This window comes from Eurypyga helias, unplaced genomic scaffold, assembly GCF_000690775.1.
Source record: "Eurypyga helias isolate BGI_N326 unplaced genomic scaffold, ASM69077v1 scaffold28708, whole genome shotgun sequence".
NCBI classification, from domain to species: Eukaryota; Metazoa; Chordata; class Aves; order Eurypygiformes; family Eurypygidae; genus Eurypyga; species Eurypyga helias.
In genome coordinates this window covers 1-1,717 of record NW_010268002.1, presented here as the reverse complement: position 1 = coordinate 1,717, position 1,717 = coordinate 1, and the positions used below count along the sequence as shown (strand labels likewise).

General features: G+C 61.0%; 1 protein-coding gene across 1 annotated transcript; it reads right to left on the bottom strand.

Annotated features, from left to right (window-relative positions):
* Positions 1–582: 582 nt before the first annotated feature.
* On the bottom strand, positions 583–1,706 carry LOC104514073 (secreted frizzled-related protein 5-like; the record flags this gene model as incomplete). The annotated part of the gene is made up of 2 exons (XM_010157619.1): positions 1,486–1,706; positions 583–755 (listed from the first exon to the last, which is right to left on the bottom strand). Coding segments are annotated over exons 1-2 (352 nt in total), but the record flags the coding sequence as incomplete, so codon positions are not given.
* Between the last annotated feature and the right edge of the window lie 11 nt (positions 1,707–1,717).

The window sequence follows — 1,717 nt, the reverse complement described above, 5'->3', positions numbered from 1 at the left end:
GGCTCCATCCCGTGATGCTGCCATGGGGGGTCTGCCCTCCCCTAAGCTGCTCTTGGGTCTCCCCAGTGCTCCATCAGTAGCTGGGCGTTTCATTCAGCCTTAACGACTTTTTCCTTGTGTAACTCATGTCTGCAGGGGCTCGTGCCCCTTGGTGGTGTTTCCTAACATTTCAAGCAAAGGCTTGCAAAACGTTTTCCGTGCTTTTAAACCCTGGGCACAGCTGAGAGCCGAGGGCAGCAGCTCCTTGCCCCGCTGGAGGTGCATCTCGCTGCCTGGAGCCAGCACACCACGAGCTCTCACGCTGTGCTCAGCGTTCCGCTGTCACAGCCACTGCCTGCCCTGCCCCAGACCCGCCTGGTCCCTCGGACACAGCAGAGAGGGGAACGAGCCACAGTCAACTTCACGCTAGTTTTCTAGACGCGCTGGGCTTCCCAGAGAGAACAAAGCTAGGATTTGTCTTTTTTTTCCTTGGAATGTAGCTTAAACCCAGAAATATTAGCGCTAGAACCAAGGCAGAGACCCATCCTTTGAGCTCGTGGTGTTACATATGGGGAAACACACGAGAAGACCAAAGAAGCTTACCTCTCCTGCTCGAGGAGTTCTCGTCCGTGGAGACTGCCGCGATGCAGAGCTCGTGATCCGCGGGAAACTTGTCACAGTTGAGGATTTCGGGCCAGGGGTAGCCGTAACAAGCCATGACGGGCGCGCAGCTTCTCTTGACGGCTTCGCAGAGGCTGCGGCAGGGGTAGATGAGCCTGGGGAGGGAGGGGAGGGGGGATTGCGGCACCTCTGGGTTGGCAGCGGGCTGGGGGTCGAGCCCTGGCCCCGCGCAGCTGCCACCACGCAGGGCTGGGTTGTGCACCGTATCGCTAGCAGAGCGATTTTGGGGTCTTCGATGAACATGTGCGCCCAGGATGCAAACAACAGATTTCTGACCATAGGAGGGATGAGGTGGCTCGGTACGGGCTGCTGCCAGGGCCCTTCACCCCCTCGGGGGTCTTCTCTCATTGTGCAAAGGCTGTTTACCTTTGCAGGTGCCTAGCTGATCCCCAGATTCCATAGCAGCCCTGTACTGGGGTGGCTCCACCTCAAAAGTGAGGATTTCTCCCTGCTGTTGGCACTGTCGGGCTGGGACCCCCCCCACGTTCTGGGCAGGAGACGGGGGCTGCAGGGGAGGTTGGGGGGTGACGCCGGTGGGTGAAGCAGCTACTCGGGGGCAGCCGGGGGAGCCGGCAGCAGTGCCTGGGGTGGGAGAGCAAGGAAATCCAGAGGAGGGAACATAACGTTCCTGCGAGGTGAAACGCTGGTGTTTGGCTTTCAGAGGGAAGGTCCCTGCTGGGTAATCCCATCGCCCCTGGCCGAGAGCGGCAGCACGGCTTCACGGGGGCCGCGCTGATCGCGCTGCACGCGTTTCCTCTGGAGAGGCACAGGCGTTGGGCGTGGAGAGCGTCGCCACGGCCGGAGTAGCATGTAGGAGCACCTTACCTGTCCAGGCAGATCGGCGCGAAGAGGGAGCAGAGGAAGATCCTAGCATCGGGGTGGCACTCCCGGGCCAGCAAGGGCAGCCAGCTGGAAGACTGCTGGATCCCCTCCGGCATGGTCTCATGCTCCAGCAGGTTGGGAATCCTCATCTCGGAGTAGCCGATGTCGTAGCACAAGGCCATGCGGTGCGGGATGGGCGTGCAGCTGGACGATCTCCGCAGGTAGCTCGCCCCGG